This window comes from Eumetopias jubatus, unplaced genomic scaffold (assembly GCF_037043125.1).
Source record: "Eumetopias jubatus isolate StellerSeaLion01/CBP00866 unplaced genomic scaffold, mEumJub1_p1.0 scaffold_3, whole genome shotgun sequence".
NCBI classification, from domain to species: domain Eukaryota; kingdom Metazoa; phylum Chordata; class Mammalia; order Carnivora; family Otariidae; genus Eumetopias; species Eumetopias jubatus.
In genome coordinates this window covers 134,004,218-134,022,630 of record NW_028274809.1, presented here as the reverse complement: position 1 = coordinate 134,022,630, position 18,413 = coordinate 134,004,218, and the positions used below count along the sequence as shown (strand labels likewise).

Below are 18,413 nucleotides of genomic sequence, written 5' to 3'. Positions count from 1 at the left end.
TCCTCTCCCACCTCCTACTCGCCTACCTCCTGCGCAGGAGAACGTCTTTGGAACCGAGGCTGGAAAAGCCCATACAGACCAACTACTTCCATAGTTGGAAAAGGTCGTGTTGTGGCTTAACTAAGTGTTGCTGTTGTATTTCTTTCGTCCTACCTTGTGTCCTCTTGTTGGTCACATACCAGCTCTTGTGCATAACTCATAGAACAGCCCCAAGCCTCCAGACTTTGCTGGCCCTGTGCCTGTCTGTGAGGTCCGAGCATTAGAATCATACAGGCCGGGGTTCACACCCGGCGTGGCCGCAGTTCCTTGTTAACCCCTCTGGGCCTCGTTTGTCCTCATCTGAAAAGTGGGGAGATGATGATTACACCTACCTCCCAGGGTTGTGGTAGTAAGTAAATCAGGTGATTTACAGAAAGTGATTAACACGATGATAACACAGAGTACGACCTCAGAGATGCCCGTTCTTATTTCTAAGTATGGAAGGGAGCCCAGAGAGAAGGCACTGGAAAAGAACTACCTCTAGGAATGAGCCACGCAAGGAAGGAGGGAGGGAGCAGGACTCAGAGAAGGAATGGAAAGAAGGCGGCTGATGGAAGACCATCTCCAGCTCATCCTGCTCTCCCTGTGGTTTCATTTGGAAAGGTTAGCATCTAAGATTTTCAAGTCATATGTCATTCCTGTTTCTTTGCTTTCTTTCTTTCTTTCTTTTTTCTTTCTTTTTCTTTTTTTTTTACACTAATCATTGTTCCAGAGACATTTGAGTTCAGAGAGGGTCACGTAATAGATTTGCGGCTCTAGTGCTCTAGAAATCAGGAATGCAGGAGGAGCGCCTCACTTCAGCCTTCTGTTCCCAAATTAATGAATGACTTCTTTCACCAGAAGGGACTGTTAGCACTTCAGATGTCTTCCTGAACCTGGATCAGTGATTAACCTTGTTTTCAGATCCTAAAAGCAATGGGTAGTTCTCAGCACAAATAATTTGCTAAGGTACTAGTCATGAAGGAACATAAGGGGTGATAGGCATGTGAAAAAATTGGGGCTACTGGGCCTGTCCCCAGTCTCTCTCCCCTGTCCCTGGCCCAGGATGAGGTGAGAATTTGGGAGAGGAGCCTGGAGCATACAAGGAGGGAGATCGTGGGGGCACCTAGAACCAGCTCACTGGGGCAACTCTGGGTGATGTTTCATATGGAATATTCAGCTCATGCCTCAGTTTCTCCAGATGTAAAAAGATAACTATGCAATACATCTGCCTCCCACACAACTCATAGAGATGTTATGAGAACCTATAAGAGAAAATCTCTACAAGATAGTATTGTGAGTGCCAAAATGTGGTTTGTGTCTTTGGAATTGTACCAGAAGTGGGGGTCACCCTAACAAAAATACAAACCGAACCAGAAGGGGTTGGAGTTGCTAAAATAAGGGATTCCAGCAAAGGAAATCTTTTTCTTTAGCTATCCACAGGCAGGCTCTGTGTCTGATGTGCTCCTGCTTCCAGAAAGCACCATAATTCCTGTGTAGCGAAGACAACTCATCTATTTTCTGGCTTTACCTCTCAGAAAAAATTTTGGAAGTAAACTCAACACTAGGAAAGAATATCTCACAGACCCTTTAGCCTCCCTGTTATTCAACACTTTCTCGTGTTTTCCTTCCTTCTAATTTCTCTTCTCAAAAAGTTTTCAACATACTCCCTCCCTCCCTGACCCACTTTGTGTCTCTTTCTCCCATGGCATGTTTTTCTCTCTTCTAACTAGGCTGTTTTTTGGGGTTTGCTTTTTTGTTTTTTGTTTTTTGTTTTTTCTCGCTTGTGTCTTCACTGTGGTGCTCTTTCTCCTCCATTTCTGCCTATGGCTCCCTTGCACTTTTATTAAACTCATCTTCCTCTTTTTTTTCTGTCCGTGAGGAAAAACTCCCTGATGGACAAGGAGAAAAAAATGGCCAGCTAGCATTGTGTTGGGAGAATTGAGACAGAATTATTGAAAGCTAACGGGCCAAACACAACCTCATCAATTTGAGCCAATGCTGCCTGACAATTCCAACGAGACTTGATCAGTATGGAATTGCAAGACTCTCCTGGAATTTCTACACATATATATTCGACATTTTACCCCAGTCCAGTTCCACACTCCAGATGGTGGAAGAATTTCCTTGTTTGCTGGAGATGAATTCTCACTCATCATCTTTTGCTCTTATAAGACCATTGCTCACAACCCCCAAGGACTGCCTATTAGTACCATCATCTTGCTACAGTTAATGCTCATTGTGCATAGTTGGAAAAGGTAGTGTCGTGGCTAACTAAGTTTTCTGATTGAGAATTCCAATGTACATCGTCCATGGACTACTGATATCTAGATACATGAAATCATCTACACACCAAAACTCAGGTTGAACTCGGTTAGTCTTTCTTGGAAAATTCACAGGCAACTCTAGGACTCACGGAACATCAGGGACATCACAGATGTATTACAAATTTGCAGAAGCACAAAATAATTGGAGTTTCCACTCGATGCGATGCAAAATGTGACTTTTGGTATGCAGCAAACAGCGTAAGTCATGTGGGAAACAACTATACCATGTCGGGCACATTATGTCTTCTTAAAATTTCCCTCTTCTGTTTTGAAATGTGCTTAAATGTTCAAATGAAAGAAATTCATGACCTCCCAAGCTACAAAACAGTGTATGTGTGACAAGCCCAGTTTTGTAAGGAGAAGCATACATGTATACACATGCACCATGGGACCCTCACGTACATAAGTTTGGCAGCTAGGCCCCCAAAATTCGGTAGTAGTCTCTCCAGGTGATGGAATTACGGGTGCTTTTGCTTTCTTCTTCTGAATTTGTCTGCACTTTCTGGTTTTAAGATAGTAATAATAATTCAATATTTCTTCTATATTATAAATGAACAAACAATCTTCAGTTGAGCAAACCAACACAGCCCAGGAAAGAATTAAAAGCAGCACAGAAACCCACTTCGATAGCTATTAAAAATGAATTAAGGGGTTGTAGAAGACATCTTCCCCTGTTTGGAAAACAACCATTGCTTGTGCAGTGTTGTCAAATGCCAAATTGGGGGATGCCATAGCGCAGCAGTGAGAACAAAGAGGAGTTTGGGGAAATGTTGCTGCCTTGGGAAATATACGTGTACTTTGTTTGGGTCACTGGCTGGTCATTACATACTGGACTCTATGAGTCATAAAGGGTATGACATGGGGTAATCAGAAGGAATTCTTACATTTGTGATGGCAATAATTCCTTGTCTGCGTTCCTCATCTGTATCTAACCTCCTAGATAGAATAAGATGTGGGAAACTGAGTCTTGATTTCAGTACTGATTTTCCATGATGGGGGTGGGGCTTTTGGCTTGAACCTGAAGTCTGACTCTCTGTTGGGTCTTCTCAGTCGTCCTCAAGACTTCACCCCATTTGGGTGCCTCCCACATGGGGCCTGCCATTGGGGGTCCCCCCCCACCGCCACCTGTACCTCTCACCCTTCACCCTCCCTGGCCTTTACTCTTAATGGTCTCCATGTGTGCAGAAACACTTTATCTCCTCCCACTTGGTTCCATCTGGATTTATTTTCCAATGAATCCACCTGCTCTGCGGGGAAGGTCAGGCTGGCCACACCATACTGTTTGTAGGTGTGAACAGAGAAAGGGGCCACGAATTCTAGAAGTGATCTTTTTTGGGGGAAACTCCACCAGGGAGAGAATTTTATCCTAGTTATACAAGTGGTGCAATGGGGTCTCCAGGTTTGGTGAGGGTGGCTGCCATTCTAGAATCACCCTCCCCCTTGTCTCCTATTTCTATCCATGGGCAAAAGAGTCCATGACCTGGAGGAACCAGATCTCCAGCTTCCAGAAGCCCCTGCATTCTCCAGAGACCAGAGCAGAGGCCACATCCTTGATCCATCTGTTCCTGCCATCACATATTTGTTAAGTGAGTGAATTCCCCACCATAGGGTCCCTAATTGACGAAGCGGTTGGCATACAGGACATGTCTTCTGCACTTTACAGTTTCCAGATAATACATAGCATCTCATATATTCCTCAAAGTGACTGGGTAAAGCAGGCAGTCTTCTTTCAGTTTGAGAAAATGAAGCAAAGAGGACTTGCCCAAAGTGACACAGCTGGTTACTGGGAGCCAGGCCGTGGACACAGGCCCAGGAATTCCGATTTTAAGCTAATTCTCATTCCACCATGATGGTGGTCCCCTAGCCTGGCAGCTCATCAGAAAACCCTTTGGAGATGGTTAATAAATCAAAGTTGAAAGACACCCCCACCCCCAGCCTACTGAGTCACTTCTGGGGTGAGGACCAGCCATCTGAGTCTGATGCCTTGCCACCCACTGCCTTCCCATGCCGACTGGCTCCTGATGTGCCACATCCCGGTCGATGATAGCAAGGCTGACAACAAAGGACTTGAGAGGCCAGCCCTAACACTGACGATGTTCTTCCATTAGTAAACCCCTCATTTGCCAAGAGTTCGTTCATACTTCCCAGGATCTTCCTTCTACAGAACATTGTTGGGTTAACAGCTCAACTTCTAGAAAGCCTGAGGTTAAAAACAGCTATGCCTCGGGGATAAGAGGCAGAGCATAGGAATATAGTCAATGGTACCCTAAGAACACTGCCTGGTCATAGATGGCAGCTACGTGGTGGTGAGCACAGCATAACGTAGACACTTGTCCGATCACTGTGTAGTGCACCTGAAACTGATGTGGCATTGTGTGCCAACTATACTTGCATATTAATAAATAAATATGAATACCAGTCCTCTAGCAAAAACAAACAGAACAACTGTGCCATTCGTCAGCCCCGAGTAGAAAAGGTCAGGAAGATTTGACGGCCATGCTTACGAAGGCTCAGAAAGGCTGCCGCTGAAAGGCCTGGGGGCCAGGAATACAGGCCCAGGCTCCTTAGCCTGGCTCCGAACCAGCTGGGCCCCAGCTCACTGGACACGTCTGGGAAAGGCACTTGTATTGTCAAGACTCTGCAAAGTGAGGGGCAAGGACCTGCCAATTAAGTGACCACAACCTTATGCAAGACTCCCTCCCTAGGGGGATTGCTCAGGGTGGGGAAGTTCCTCCTGTCGGGAAGGGTGAGTCAGATTTGAGGGAATCGGCAAAGCCCCCAGCAGGTAGACCACTGAACTCAGAGAGAGACCCCTGCCACTAACATGCTCCAGAGGAACAATTAGGAGTGGGTGTACAAAGTCCTCCAAACCGACTTAACCTGCCATGAACCCGGCAAGTGGACCCCCTTGGACTGATTTATAAGAAGGGGTCACCTCCAGAGAGGAGCCTGGGCTGCGTGCCTAAGTGCTGCATGCAGGTCAGCCTGGAACCCATTATTCTAATTGTCGGGAGAATCAGTTAGGAGACAAGTTGAAGCAAGCTGAAATTTGAAAAACACATTAACAGGGGTCTGATGAGATGCCAGAAGAGCCTGCCAGCAGGGACAGCTGGAAGGCCAATTTTTTAGTCAATACTGAAAGGTGGTTGCTCAAATATCTGAGTCAACACACACTGATTTCTCTCCGGCTCAATACTCCCGTTTAATTGCACCAGGGAGTCTCTCCACTGACACATCTAACACCCAAATCCATAGTTGAGTAAAAGAAAAGCATGTTATTGAAGTGCAAATGAGGTCCTGGGTGCAGCCTGCAGGCCTGGGTCCTGCTGGAGTGTTTCCTATTGCCAGGGCAGACACTTTGGCTGGGCCCCACAGAGATTCAGTGAGCTCCCCGCTTTGAAAGAGGGCCAAGGGAAGGGGTGAGCATCACATCTCAGCTGGCCCTCAGAGAGGGGTCTTTGTGGTTCACGCCTGGCCTCTGCAGCTCCGTGTGCTGCTGAGGCCCGTAAGATATTTTTCAGGAGTGGTGGTCCTCACAGGGGAGGGGGACACAGGGGGAGCGCCTGCTTCCCACATCTGGGAGCCAAGTCAGATGGAAATGCACGCCCCTGGAAAGCGATCCTAAGTTTGGCAACCAGTTGACAACCTGGTGAGGTTGATGGCAGATGTGATCAATGAGGTGAGCCTTGAATGTCCTCCTGACTGCCTAGAGGTGGGGAAACATGCAGATCTCGGAGGTAGGAAGAGCCAGCAACCTAATCTTCGGGGTCCTGGCAGGTTTTGGCTACTAGTGGAAGCACGGGGCCCACAGAGGGGCCAGGTGGGATGGCCCCAAGGCTGGAGGTGAGAGTAGGGGCTCCTGCAGAGACCCTCTGGCAGCCCTCCCCTACCTCAGAGCTAAGCACAACATTATCAGTTGTAGCCCCAAACCTACAAGAACTGACACCTACATCACAAGGACAAGGCAGGCCCTGGGAGCAGGTGTCCCAAATCCTTCAAGGTGAAATTCTAGGTCTGGTGCCAATCATCACAGATAAGGAAGAAGCCTGTGTCATGGTAAATCCAAACTCAAATTCTCTGGGGAAGCTGTGAAAAGCAATTTCTGATTTGGTAGGTCTGAGTTTGGGTAGCCAGAGTGAGGTCCAGTGGCCTGGCTGGCTTTGTCCTCATTTCCAAACATCTGGCTCACACCACAGTTTATCATATCCCCTCAGGGTATGAGCTGGTCCTCACAAATGCGCCTGCTGATCACACCCAACAACCAGAAAGCTGCTCAGCTGGGGCCCAGAGGATCTGAGAGAAACATGGCGGAGCCACCGTGAAGCCCGGAGGTCCACACGCAGCAGTCTACCACCTGGGGAAACTGAAGGCCTTTTGGTCCATTGCTCACATGGACACTGGCTGCCTGAGACAAACAAGCACAAAGATGCAGTTCTACTTCTTCCACTTACTACTTGTGGGACTTCGTCTAAATTCTATCACCTTTGTGAACTTCAAGTTTCTTACCTCTGTTATGGGAATAGTCAAGGGACTGTTGTATCAGATGAGATAAAAGTGGGTAAAATGCCCAGCACTAGCTAGTTGCCCAACAAATGCCTGTTCTCTACCCATCCCGTTTTCACCCCCCAAACTGAAGTGGCCTCAGTTTCTCCTCCTGTAGTTGTTGATGCTGGTTTATGCCCAAGAAAGCAGCAGCTGGAGGAGATATGGAATCAGGGGCCTACCTAAGAAACTTCTGTCTCCTTTTTAAGCAGGAAGGCCAGCCTGGCCCAGACCTGTTGGTTTCTTCTGTGGAGGGATCCCCATGTAGCACAAGTTTGAAAAATGAGTTTGTTCACCTTCTTGGAGCACAAAGAGTTCTTAGACCTCCCATCCTGAGCTGTTTGTGGGGCAGTCATTTCGGAACGCAAGTGCCAGAGACCTTCTCCTGGGGAACATTCTCATGGAGCCCAGCAGCGCCCTGCCTTGCCCCTTACTTATGCTCAGACTTTCTGTATGGGGCTAGGAAAGCTCAAGACCACTCTGACTTCCTCCCCTACTGGTCCCTTCCTCGTCCACCCCTCTTTAGACACAGTGGCCTTCTTAGTCTTCTTTGAACTTGCCAAGCTCATGTTTGCCTTCAGCCATGGCGCTGTCTGGAAGCGCCCGTGGTAGCCTCATGGCCAGCCTTGGTCCTTCCTGCACACTTCAGCTCAAATGCTGCGGCCGCAAAGAAGACTTCACTGGCCCTCTTCTCTATCACTCAGTTCTTTATTTTCTTCCCAATGTTTGTCACTACCTAAAGTAATCTTATTTATTTTGCTGCATGTTGTCTGTCTGCCACTACTAAAATGCAGGCTGTATGAGGCAGGGATTCATGGCTTTAGTTCAGCACGCACTGACAGATCCCAACCTAGGGCCTGGCCTCCACTCTCTGTTTCCCTGGAGCATCAACAGTTTTCCAAGAGATGCCGTTGAATGAACCTATGAACATTACAATCCCATATGTAAGATGAACATTACAATCCCATACTGTAATAACATCAAAGATCGAACGTCACTCAGAAACATGCAGTTGTAGGAAGGGAGGCCGTGGGGCGGGGAGGGCAGTGCCTCTGAGTAATGGTGGAAAGTCATGCCCCAGAGTCCAAGATTCCCCCAGAGCCCCAATCCAAGTAAGGGACGTTTTACCCTGTCTCCCCTCAGAATTGAATGGAAGGGTGCTGATCATTCCCTCGACCTCAGATTCTGGGATTGAGCTAGAGGGAAGTCTTCAGGCATCGGGACAGCACCCAATGCCAAGGGCTCAGGCAACACTCAAAAGATACTGTCTAATAAAAATAACTAGAGCTAAACTCTTTAACAGACAGACACTGCTGCCTTGCCTCGAAAGCTTAATGCCCTCCGGACCCGTTCGCATGAGGCTTCCAGGAAACAAGAGGGTGGCAGTGGCTGCCCAAAGCCAGAGAGGACAAGTTGGGGATGGGGGGCTGCCACGAAAGCACTTCCTTCTGCAGGCCCATCCCTGGTCCTTCATCACCGCTCTGTGTCCCCATCCTTAAAACCCGGGGGTGTCCGTGCTGTGAATGGCTCTCGAGGAAGCCGAATGGCTCACCAGGGCCGTAAAGAGTAGCTGTGGATTGAGGGAAACCTCCCATTCCTACCGCCTTCGGGGACAGAGAAGAGAGTCACTGGGCCTGTACTTTATTACCCCTGCCCTGAGGTCTCTCTGAAGCACCCTGTGATGGGAACAGTGCAGAAATCTCTGGCACTCCTTATTCACAGGTGGTGTGCTGTGGGGGCATGATGTCCAGACAAACTTTGTTTCATGGGTACCATGGGTACCCTGGTACCTGGAAACCAATACGTTTTTCTGAGTATTAAACATTCTTTTGGAGGGGGGCATAGAGAACCCTTCCAGAATGAGGGCCCCCCAGCACACTTGGGGTGCGGAGGTGGGTGGGTTGTATTCAAAATGCAATGAGCAACCATCAGAAGCATCCTGCCCCAGGACCCCAAACCCCACTTGTTCCCCTCTGGCTCCTTGCCACTCACCATGAACCACACATCTGAACCCAGCGATTCTCCCTCCATGCACCACAGTGCTGGGGGGGGTGTGATGGTCGATGTATTCACCGTCTGCCTTGTCACTCCTCGGGGACCGCAGCTCACTGTGCTCGTACCGCATGATGGCAACAGTCCTGCTGTCTTGACTTCCTTGAGCACTTGCCTCTGCAAACAAGCATGTGGGGAAAGAAAAGTGAGAATGTCCAGCCAGCTTCATGAGCTGCAGAGGTGGGGGGCCCTTATTTGATGCCTCTGAACATCAGCCACCCCTTGGGTATCTCCTCAGGTGCCCACCATGTGAAGGACCAACCGGACAGTGCTGGGGAGACCACAGGACATTGAGCATGTCTAATGCCTTCACCAGTTAGAAGATGAAGGAGCAGGGCGGAGCAAGATGGAGGAGGAGTAGGAGACCTGGATTTCGTCTGGTCTCAGGAATTCAGCTGAATAGGGATCAAACCATTCTGACCACCTACGAACTCAACAGGAAATCGAAGATAAGAAGAGTAACAACACTCTGAACAGAAAAGCGACCACTTTCTGGAAGGTAGGACGTGCGGAGAAGTGAATCCGAGGCGATATTCGGGAGGATAGACGGCAGGGGAGGGAGCCTCCGTCGGCGCTTCTGGCAAGTGCTAGAGCCGCGAGCACAAAATCGGAACTTTTAGAAGTCGGCTCCGCTGAGGGACGTCGCTCCAGTGGCTAAGCGGGGGGTGGAACCCTCACGGGTCAGTGTGGTCTCAGGACCCTCGGGGTCACTAAAGACCGGGGGTGCCTGAGTGCGGCAGAGCTCCCAGGTATCGGAGCGGGGAAGCCGGCTGCAGAGACGGAGCCGAGGCGCGGGCTCTCAGCTTGGGGTGGCCATAAACTGTGATCCGCGGCCCAGTCGGGCCACTGCTCCTCCAGCAGGGACCCAACAAGCGGCAGAGCTGGGGAGACTCCCCTTCCTCCCCCGGGAGGAGCAGCGCGGGAACGCACCACAGGGATCTGCTGGGTTTGGAGACTCCACACGGGGTCGGGTGCCAGAGATAGAAACGCTCGGTCACAGGCCGGGTGAGCACGCAGTGCGGCCGGAGACCGGGGACACAGGATTGACAGCTTTTCTCTGGGGGCGCACTGAGGAGCGGGGCCCCAAGTTCTCAGCTCCTACGGGCGGAGATTGGGAGGCCACCATTCTCACCCTGGTCCTCCAAAGCTGTACCGAGAGCTTGCAGGGAACAAAAGCTCCCGGAGAGCAAACCGGAGCAGCTTGCTTAGCCCGGACCCTCAGGGACGGGGCAATTCCGCCTCCGGCAAAGACCTTTGGGAACCATGGCAACAGGCCCCTCCCCCAGAAGATCAGCACGAACAGCCAGCCAAGACCAAGTTTACCGATCAAGGAGAACGGGAGAACTCCAGCGCTAAGGGAATACTGCACATAGAATTCATGGCTTTTTCACCATAATTCATTAGTTTTTCAAAGTTATTTTTTAACGTTTTTTTTTGAATTTTTCTTTTTCCCTTTTTCAAACAACACCTTATCAATCCCTTTTTAAAAAAAAAGATTTTTTTATTTTTCATTTTTAGAGTCATATTTTTATCCCTTCATAGTAGTTACCCTTATTTTTGGCATATATATATAAGTTGTTCTCTCTTTAAAATTTTGAGATACAATTTCTCCTAACAAATCAAAATATACCCTAAATCACTAGTGTATGGCTTTGTTCTAGTCTCCTCCCTGATCACATTCTCTCCCTTTTTTTTTCTTTTTTTTCTTTTTTCTTTTTAAATCTTCTTTCTTTTTAAAAACAACTTATCTTATCAATTCCTTTTATAAAATCTTTTATAATTTTCATCTTTACAGTCATCTGCCATCCCTTCATTGTATCAACCCTTATTTTGTACATATATGTCTTTCTTCCCTTAAAATTTTAGCAGGCACTTTCTTCTAACAGACCAAAATATGCCCAAAAGCTAGTGTGTGGCACTGATCTATGCACTAGCCTGATCATATTTGATCATATTCTGTTTTTTTTTTGTTCTGTTTCTGTTTTTTTTTTATCTTTTCCTTTTTCCTTTTTTTTTTTCCTCTTCTTTCTTTCCCTTTCTTGTCCCCTGGTTTCAGGTCTTTTCTGATTTCTATAGAGTATATTTGCTGGAGACGTTGTTAACCTGTTAGCATTCTGTTCTCTCATTCATCTGTTCTCCTCTGGACAAAATGACAAGATGAAAAAAATCACCTCAGCAAAAAGAACAAGAGGTAGTACCGTCTGCCAGGGACCTACTCAATACTGACAGTAGTACGATGTTGGACCTAGAGTTCAGAATCATGATTTTAAAGATACTAGCTGGGCTTGAAGAAAGTGTGGAAGTTATTAGAGAAACCCTTTCTGGACAAATAAAAGAACTAAAAATCTAACCAAGTCGAAATCAAAAAGGCTATTAATGAGGTGCAATAAAAAATGGGGGCACTAACAGCTAGGATAAATGAGGCAGAAGAAAGAATCAGCAATATAGAAGACCAAATGATGGAAAATAAAGAGGCTGAGAAAAAGAGAGAGAAACAACTACAGGATCACGAGGGCAGAAATCGAGAGATAAGCGATACGATAAGACGAAACAACAACATTAGAATAATTGGGATCCCAGAAGAAGAAAGAGAGAGAGGAGCAGAAGGTATATTGGAGCAAATAATAGCAGAGAACTTCCCTAATGTGGGGAAGGAAACAGGCATCAAAATCCAGGAGGCACAGAGAACCCCTCTCAAAATCAATAAAAATAGGTCAACACCCCGACATCTAATAGTAAAACTTACGAGTCTCAGAGACAAAGAGAAAATCCTGAAAGCAGCTCGGGAGAAGAGATATGTAACCTACAATGGTAGAAACATTAGATTGGCAACAGACCTATCCACAGAGACCTGGCAGGCCAGAAAGGACTGGCATGATATCTTCAGAGCACTAAACGAGAAAAATATGCAGCCAAGAATACTATATCCAGCTAGGCTATCATTGAAAATAGAAAGAGAGATAAAAAGCTTCCAGGACAAACAAAAACTAAAGGAATTTGCAAACACAAAACCAGCCCTACAAGAAATATTGAAAGAGGTCCTCTAAGCAAAAAGAGAGCCTAAAAGCAGCATAGACCAGAAAGGAACACAGACAATATACAGTAACAGTCACCTTACAGGCAATACAATGGCACTAAATTCATACCTTTCAATAGTTACCCTGAATGGAAATGGGCTAAATGCCCCAATCAAAAGACACAGGCTATCAGATTGGATTCAAAAACAAGACCCATTGATATGCTGTCTGCAAGAGACTCATTTTAGACCCAAAGACACCCCCAGATTGAGAGTGAGGGGGTGGAAGACCATTTACCATGCTAATGGACACCAAAAGAAAGCTGGGGTGGCAATTCTTATATCAGACAAATTAGATTTTAAAACAAAGACTGTAATAAGAGATGAAGAAGGACACTATATCCTACTTAAAGGGTCTATCCAACAAGAAGATCTAACATTTGTAAATATCTATGCCCCTAATGTGGGAGCAGCCAATTATATAAGGCAATTAATAACAAAAGCAAAGAAACACATTGACAACAATACAATAATAGTGGGGGACTTTAACACCCCCCTGACTGAAATGGACAGATCATCTAAGCAAAAGATCAACAAGGAAATAAAGACTTTAAATGACACACTGGACCAAATGGACTTCACAGACATATTCGGAACATTCCATCCCAAAGCAACAGAATACACATTCTTCTCTAGTGCCCATGGAACATTCTCCAGAATTGATCACATCCTAGGTCACAAATCAGGTCTCAACCGGTACCAAAAGATTGGGATCATTCCCTGCATATTTTCAGACCACAATGCTTTGAAACTAGAACTCAATCACAAGAGGAAAGTCGGAAAGAACTCAAATACATGGAGGCTAAAGAGCATCCTACTAAAGAATGAATGGGTCCACCAGGAAATTAAAGAAGAATTTAAAAAATTCATGGAAACCAATGAAAATGAAAACACCAACTGTTCAAAACCTTTGGGATACAGCAAAGGCAGTCCTAAGAGGAAAGTATATAGCAATACAAGCCTTTCTCAAGAAACAAGAAAGGTCTCAAATACACAACCTAACCCTACACCTAAAGGAGCTGGAGAAAGAATAGCAAATCAAGCCTAAACCCAGCAGGAGAAGAGAAATAATAAAGATCAGAGCAGAAATCAATGAACTAGAAACCCAAAGAAGAGTAGAACAGATCAACGAAACTAGGAGCTGGTTCTTTGAAAGAATTCACAAGATTGATAAACCCCTGGCCAGACTTATCAAAAAGAGAAGAGAAATGACCCAAATCAATGAAATCATGAATGAAAGAGGAGAGATCACAACCAACACCAAAGAAATACAAACAATTATAAGAACATACTATGAGCAACTCTATGCCAGCAAATTAGATAACCTGGAAGAAATGGGTGCATTCCTAGAGATGTATCAACTACCAAAATTGAACCAGGAAGAAATAGAAAACCTGAACAGACCTATAACCACTGAGGAAACTGAAGCACTCATCAAAAATCTCCCGACAAACAAGAGCCCAGGGCCAGATGGCTTCCCAGGGGAATTCTATCAGACATTTAAAGAAGAACTAATACCTATTCTCCTGAAACTGTTCCAAAAAATAGAAATGGAAGGAAAACTTCCAAACTCATTTTATGAGGCCAGCATTACCTTGATCCCCAAACCAGACAAAGACCCCATCAAAAAGGAGAATTACAGACCAATATCCTTGATGAACACGGGTGCAAAAATTCTCACCAAAATACTAGCCAATAGGATCCAACAGTACATTAAAAGGATTATTCACCATGACCAAGTGGGATTTATCCCTGGGCTGCAAGGCTGGTTCAACATCCGCAAATCAATCAACATGATACAATACAATAACAAAAGAAAGAACAAGAATCATATGATCCTCTCAATAGATGCAGAAAAAGCATTTGACAAAGTACAGCATCCTTTCTTGATCAAAACTCTTCAGAGTATAGGGATAGAGGGTACATACCTCAATATCATAAAAGCCATCTATGAAAAACCTACAGCAAATATCATTCTCAATGGGGAAAAGCTGAGAGCTTTTCCCCTAAGGTCAGGAACGCGGCAGGGATGTCCACTATCACCACTGCTATTCAACATAGTCTTAGAAGCCCTAGCCACAGCAATCAGACAACAAAAAGAAATCAAAGGCATCCAAATCGGCAAAGAGGAAGTCAAACTCTCATTCTTTGCAGATGATATGATACTGTATATGGAGAACCCAAAAGACTCCACCCCAAAACTGCTAGAACTCATACAGGAATTCAGTAAAGGAGCAGGATATAAAATCAACGCACAGAAATCAGTGGCATTCCTATACACCAACAACAAGACAGAAGAGAGACAAATCAAGGAGTCGATCCCATTTACAATTGCACCCAAAACCGTAAGATACCTAGGAATAAATTTAACCAAAGAGGCAAAGGATCTGTACTCAGGAAACTATAAAATACTCATGAAAGAAATTGAAGAAGACACAAAGAAATGGAAAAACGTTCCATGCTCATGGATTGGAAGAACAAACATTGTGAAGATGTCAGTGCTACCTAGAGCCATCTACACATTTAATTCAATCCCCATCAAAATACCATCCACTTTTTTCAAAGAAATGGAATAAATAATCCTAAAATTTGTATGGAACCAGAAGAGACCCCGAATAGCCAGAGGAATATTGAAAAAGAAAAGCAAAGCTGGCGGCATCACAATTCTGGACTTCCAGCTATATTACAAAGCTGTCATCATCAAGACATTATGGTACTGGAACAAAAACAGACACATAGATCAATGGAACAGAATAGAGAGCCCAGAAATGGACCCTCAACTCTATGGTCAACTCATTTTTGACAAAGCAGGAAAGAATATCCAATGGAAAAAAGTCTCTTCAACAGATGGTGTTGGGAAAATTGGACAGCCACATGCAGAAGAATGAAACTGGACCATTTCCTTACACCACACACAAAAATAGACTCCAAATGGTTGAAAGACCTAAACGTGAGACAGGAGTCCATCAAAATCCTAAAGGAGAACACAGGCAGCAACCTCTTTGACCTCAGCCATAGCAACTTCTTCCTAGAAACATCGCCAAAGGCAAGGGAAGCCAGGGCAAAAATGAACTACTGGGATTTCATCAAGATAAAAAGCTTTTACACAGCAAAAGAAACAGTCCACAAAACCAAAAGACAACCGACAGAATGGGAGAAAATATTTGCAAATGACATATCAGATAAAGGGCTAGTATCCAAAATCTATAAAGAACTTATCAAACTCAACACCCAAAGAACAAATAATCCAATCAAGAAATGGGCAGAAGACATGAACAGACATTTTTCCAAAGAAGACATCCAAATGGCCAACAGACACATGAAAAAGTGCTCAGCATCGCTCGGCATCAGGGAAATCCAAATCAAAACCTCACACCCGTCAGAATGGCTAAAATTAACAAGTCAGGAAACGACAGATGTTGGCGGGGATGTGGAGAAAGGGGAACCCTCCTACACTGTTGGTGGGAATGCAAGCTGGTGCAACCCCTCTGGAAAACAGTATGGAGGTTCCTCAAACAGTTGAAAATAGAGCTACCATACAATCCAGCAATTGCACTACTGGGTATTTACCCCAAAGATACAAATGTAGGGATCCGAAGGGGTACGTGCACCCCAATGTTTATAGCAGCAATGTCCACAATAGCCAATCTGTGGAAAGAGTCAAGATGTCCATCGACAGATGAATGGATAAAGAAGAGGTGGTATATATACACAATGGGATATTATGCAGCCATCAAAAGGAATGAGATCTTGCCATTTGCAACGACGTGGATGGAACTGGAGGGTGTTATGCTGAGTGAAATAAGTCAATCAGAGAAAGACATGTATCATATGGCCTCACTGATATGAGGAATTCTTAATCTCAGGAAACAAACTGAGGGTTGCTGGAGTGGTGGGGGGTGGGAGGGATGGGGTGGCTGGGTGATAGACATTGGGGAGGGTATGTGCTATGGTGAGCACTGTGAATTGTACAAGACTGATGAATCACGGATCTGTACCTCTGAAACAAATAATGCAATATATGTGAAGAAGAAGATAGCAGGAGGGGAAGAATGAAGGGGAGTAAGTCGGAGGGGGAGACAAACCATTAGAGACGATGGACTCTGATTAAACAAACGGAGGGTTCTAGAGGGGAGGGGGGTGGGGGGATGGGTTAGCCTGGTGATGGGTATTAAAGAGGGCACATTCTGCGTGGAGCACTGGGTGTTATGCACAAACAATGAATCATGGAACACTACATCAAAAACTAATGATGTAATGTATGGTGATTAACATAACAATAAAAAATTATTTAAAAAAATAAAAAAAGGAGATGAAGGAGCAAATGCAACTGCTTTTGAGAACAAAGGGGAGAAAGGAGAATGGTTTGAGGAAGAGCTCTCCGGGCTGCTGTCCCTTCTTGCTCCTGTCACCCCCTGGGTGTCCTCTCGTGCCAGGTGGGGGAGGAGCTCGGGCTGAGGAGGGCACAGGAGGGTCACTGCTGAGGGCCCCGCACCCTGCCCCACTGCCGTCTACCCATGGTTTAGTGTTGGCTGCAGTCCAATCTGCTCACATTCATTTTCTTGGTCTTCCTCCCACACCTCCCCCAAATCACCCAAAAAAGCCAGCGTGTGTCTCCTATGGAAGATCATCTGAGGAAACAGGCCAATTTGGGAAAAACATTAGCGTGCATATTAGTGTTTCTGTATCCCCCTCCTCCATCACTGGCTTTGAGAGACTCCGTCTTGCTGCGTGGGACAAAGTCCCTCAGTCCCTGGAAGTTCATGGGGTCATGTTCTTGGGGCCATCTCCAGCACTGCACCGCAGCGGGGATGGGAGGGACAGACGTTCCCTTCCCCAGGGCCAGACAGCTGAGGCTTATGGCAGGAGATCCTTGGCTGATGGGGAAAAGGGAGAGAGAAGCATGGAAAGAAAAGACGCCGAGAGATCTTTGTGGGTTCTGCACACAGGGTTGTGCCCTTTCTCTGCACAGAGAGTCCTGGCCAAGAAGTTCAGGCTGGGGGGCTGACATCAGCCCAGAGGAGCGGGTGACTTTCCTTTACCATAAGCCATACCTGGAGGGCTACCTACCCAAAGTAGGCCTTTTCCCAGCTTGCACAGAAAAGCTGGTTAGGGTCCAGAAGGGGCTACCCCTCCCCCTCTTTCATACCCTTTCTCCTCTTTCTCAGGGTCCATACTGAGATCTTTAACTGAGACAAGCTTACTCATACTCTATTCTCAGTTATTTTTGTTTTGTTTTGTTTTTCCAGCTCAGAAAAGTGGGTTAGAGTCTATTGACCCACACCATGTTCTAGAATCCTGTTTGTCAAACTTTCCCATTTGAGAACCCCTGCAGGGGGAACGGGAGAAAGTGAAATCCAGTTTGAGCTAGGTGCACCTTCTGAGCAGAATTCTGCCCGGTCCTGGTGTTAAAGCCTCGGGCTGTCTCCGCTCACCCACAATCAGGTTGCAAAACAGCTCTCCGGGTTTACTTTGTCTAGTTCTGACAGCAAAGAAATTGCTTATCCCTTTCTAGCAATTCTCCCTTGGGGGGAGGGAGAAGGTGATGTCGTGGGCAAGGCACCCTGAGCCTAGAAATTCAGAAGCCAAAAACTCTGTTAAGGGTGGTTTCTGGTGTTTATTAGCCAAAGTTATTTCTAATGTTTAATTTATGTCTTTCTATCTCAGTGTCTTCAGCACTAAAATGTGGCCTAAACCCATCGCAGCTTACAGGGATACTAACGTGCCGAAAACACTCTGAAAACAATTCTAAAAGTTCTTCTAATACCTATTTTTTTACTGGTATAGCCTCACTTTTTAAAAAACTAACCATAATTTATGTGTCCTAAAGAGACATCCTGCACATATTAGCAATGAGAAATCTCTGGATTTCGAGATTTTCCTTTGCAGGCATCCGGAGCCCCTAAAGATTAGCTCCTGTCAAAATGAATCCATTTCCTCCTCCAGTTTGCTTTGGGGGTTCAGGAAGGTTTGCCTCCTGCTTCTGGGTCTCCTCTCCGGGTCAGCAGCGCCCCGCGTCAACCAAGGCAGCTGTTAAGGGTCCTGGCTGCGTGGGGCGGAGGGCAGCTGATGGAGACCTCCTCGTTGGACTCCAGCTGCCGCTGTGTGTGAGCACATGAGCCAAATGGTGATCCCTGGGCTGGCTTAGCACTGGGTTGTTTTAACCGAAAACCCACTCTCCTGTCATTCCTGGAGCTGGGTGAGTCACAGATCTTGTCCTTCTTCCCAGTTTCCGAAGCCAGAAGAAAATGAGGAAGGTTGCAAGGAAAGCCCGTTCTGAGGCTGAGGAGCAGGGAGAGATTCTAAAATCGTCCCCCAGCTACAGGAGAGGCTGATGGAAAAAGGCCTTTTCTGGGACAGGAAAGAACCTTGAAAATGAATGCATGACGGCCTCTTTA

At 46.1% G+C, this 18,413-nt stretch overlaps 1 protein-coding gene across 1 annotated transcript in view; it reads right to left on the bottom strand.

Moving 5' to 3' along the window:
• Nucleotides 1–7,464: 7,464 nt before the first annotated feature.
• Nucleotides 7,465–18,413, bottom strand: part of LOC114210498 (guanylate cyclase soluble subunit beta-2-like) — a 60,949-nt gene continuing 50,000 nt past the window's right edge. Inside the window, exons 15-16 of the mRNA XM_028104772.2 lie at nucleotides 8,880–9,056; nucleotides 7,465–7,544 (exon numbers count right to left, since the gene is read on the bottom strand). Of these exons, the coding sequence (XP_027960573.2) occupies nucleotides 7,465–7,544; nucleotides 8,880–9,056 (257 nt within the window). The remainder of the gene's footprint in view (nucleotides 7,545–8,879; nucleotides 9,057–18,413) is intronic.